The sequence below is a fragment of the Squalius cephalus genome, assembly GCF_949319135.1.
Source record: "Squalius cephalus genome assembly, chromosome: 11".
Lineage (NCBI taxonomy): Eukaryota > Metazoa > Chordata > Actinopteri > Cypriniformes > Leuciscidae > Squalius > Squalius cephalus.
Genome location: NC_137132.1, coordinates 3,450,765 through 3,453,264, shown reverse-complemented (window position 1 = coordinate 3,453,264; position 2,500 = coordinate 3,450,765). Strand labels below are relative to the sequence as shown.

The following is a 2,500-nucleotide window of genomic DNA, read 5'->3' as shown; positions in this document are numbered from 1 at the left end:
TGTTTACTCTCATCTGATTGACTGCTCTGTTTCCTCTCTTCTGATTGGCTGCTCTGTGTTTCCTCTCTTCTGATTGGCTGTTCTGTGTTGTTTCCTCTCTTCTGATTGGCTGTTCTGTGTTTCCTCTCTTCTGATTGACTGCTCTGTTTCCTCTCTTCTGATTGGCTGCTCTGTGTTTCCTCTCTTCTGATTGGCTGTTCTGTGTTGTTTTCTCTCTTCTGATTGATTGCTCTGTGTTTCCTCTCTTCTGATTGGCTGTTCTGTTTCCTCTCATCTGATTGGCTGTTCTGTGTTTCCTCTCTTCTGATTGACTGCTCTGTTTCCTCTCTTCTGATTGGCTGTTCTGTGTTTCCTCTCTTCTGATTGGCTGTTCTGTTTCCTCTCTTCTGATTGGCTGTTCTGTGTTTCCTCTCTTCTGATTGGCTGTTCTGTTTCCTCTCATCTGATTGGCTGTTCTGTGTTTCCTCTCTTCTGATTGACTGCTCTGTTTCCTCTCTTCTGATTGGCTGCTCTGTGTTTCCTCTCATCTGATTGGCTGTTCTGTGTTTCCTCTCTTCTGATTGGCTGTTCTGTTTTGTTTCCTCTCTTTTGATTGGCTGTTCTGTGTTTCCTCTCATCTGATTGGCTGTTTTGTGTTTCCTCTCTTCTGATTGGCTGCTCTGTGTCTCCTCTCATCTGATTGGCTGTTCTGTGTTTCCTCTCTTCTGATTGGCTGTTCTGTTTTGTTTCCTCTCTTCTGATTGGCTGTTCTGTGTTTCCTCTCTTCTGATTGGCTGTTCTGTGTTTCCTCTCTTCTGATTGGCTGTTCTGTGTTGTTTCCTCTCTTCTGATTGGCTGTTAAGTGTTTCCTCTCTTCTGATTGGCTGTTTTGTTTCAGGTGCAGCACATTCTGACCTATGAGGACTCCGTTGCTGCTCATCTCTCCAAAATCTTGACGTCTGATCAGCACTCTGTGGTCATTTCCTCCGCCAAGTATGTACAGTATATATGCATCGCTGTGTACTTGTTTTTGTGTATCCTGGCTGCTGGCTGCTTATCTAAAAGTGTGTTTTTCAGAGTCTTGTGTGAAACAGTTAAGGATTTTGTTGCGAAAGTGGGACGTGCGTACGAGAAGAACACGGAAAATTCGGAAGAATCAGAGGTCATGGCTAAAAAGGTGAGCTGTGATTGGCTATTAGCTGACTTGCTGTTTTGTGATTGGCTTTTGGAGGCTGGAAGTGTTTTGTGATTGGCTGATGGAGTACTCCGGATGTTTTTGTATGCAGTGTGGTGTGCTTAAAGAAAAGTTGGACTCGTTACTGAAAACGCTTAACGAGGAATCTCAGGCCACCAGCGTGATGACTGCGCCTCCGCCCACCATCGCCGAGGAGCAGATTGACGGGGAGGGTGTGGTTTTGGCTCCGCCCACCTCCCCGCACACCATCACGGCTCCTTGTTCTCCTCGACCACCTGCCGCCATCTTCAAACCTCGAGAGCAGCTGATGTTACGTGCCAACAGCCTGAAGAAAGCCATCAGACAAATCATAGAGCACACGGAGAAAGGTATTGTAGCTTTAATTAAATGTATCGTAATTTAAACTAGACGTACATTTTCTAAAGAAAAAATGTGAGTGGTGCTTCCCGTGCGTAACTACACTGCCTCGAGTCAAAAAAGCTCACCCCCATGATATTCTGAGAGTGGTATGGGTGTGGGGTTTAGCAAGATGCTAACACAAATAGCATGTTTTTAACAAGAAGCTAACATGATAAGCATTTTGTTAGCATGATGCTAACACAATTAGCATGTTAATAGCATCATGTTAACACAATTAGCATTTTGGTGTCATGATATTAACACAATTAGCATGATGCTAACACAATCAGTATGTTGTTAACATGTTTCTAGCAATATGCTAACATGATTAGCATGTTTTTTGCAAGATGTTAACACAATTAGCATGTTAAGATGATGCTAACACGATTAGCATTTTGCAAGCATGATGTTAACACGATTACTATTTTGCTAGCATGATGCTAACACAATTAGCATGTTGCTAGCATGTTTTATTGAGAATCGACACAGATTTCACCAATCGAATCGATTTCCTATCTCTACTTCACATAATGATACACTTGAGTTCGAAACTGCAGATTTCACATGTGTGACCTGGTGTTTCAGCGGTGGATGAACAGAACGCTCAGACGGAGGAAGGTTTGCCGTCACTGCCTGTGGAGGATGAAGATGAGGATGATGACGCTGAGCGATTATCTCTGCTGTCGTACAGCAACAGAACGCGAGCCAGTCGAAGAGGTGAGGCTCTTTCAGCGCCACGACTCCTTCCTTACATACACACACTGTCACTCAACTCATGTTTCTCTCTCTGTCAGTGGCTAAGACTCCGTGTGAGAAGCTCATCAGTAAAGAACGCCTGTCCATAGGCAGCTCCGCCTCACTTCCTGCCCAGACAGGAAGTCGGGAGAATATGCCCATGCTGAACACCAAGATCCTGTATCCCAGTAA

At 44.4% G+C, this 2,500-nt stretch overlaps 1 protein-coding gene across 2 annotated transcripts in view; it reads left to right on the top strand.

Moving 5' to 3' along the window:
• dgkd (diacylglycerol kinase delta) overlaps positions 1-2,500 on the top strand; it is a 46,730-nt gene that overhangs the window by 31,404 nt on the left and 12,826 nt on the right. For both annotated transcript variants that reach the window (XM_079886592.1, XM_079886593.1), the window contains 5 exons: positions 878-972; positions 1,057-1,156; positions 1,266-1,542; positions 2,159-2,290; positions 2,368-2,496. In XM_079886592.1, the coding sequence (XP_079742718.1) occupies positions 878-972; positions 1,057-1,156; positions 1,266-1,542; positions 2,159-2,290; positions 2,368-2,496 (733 nt within the window). The remainder of the gene's footprint in view (positions 1-877; positions 973-1,056; positions 1,157-1,265; positions 1,543-2,158; positions 2,291-2,367; positions 2,497-2,500) is intronic.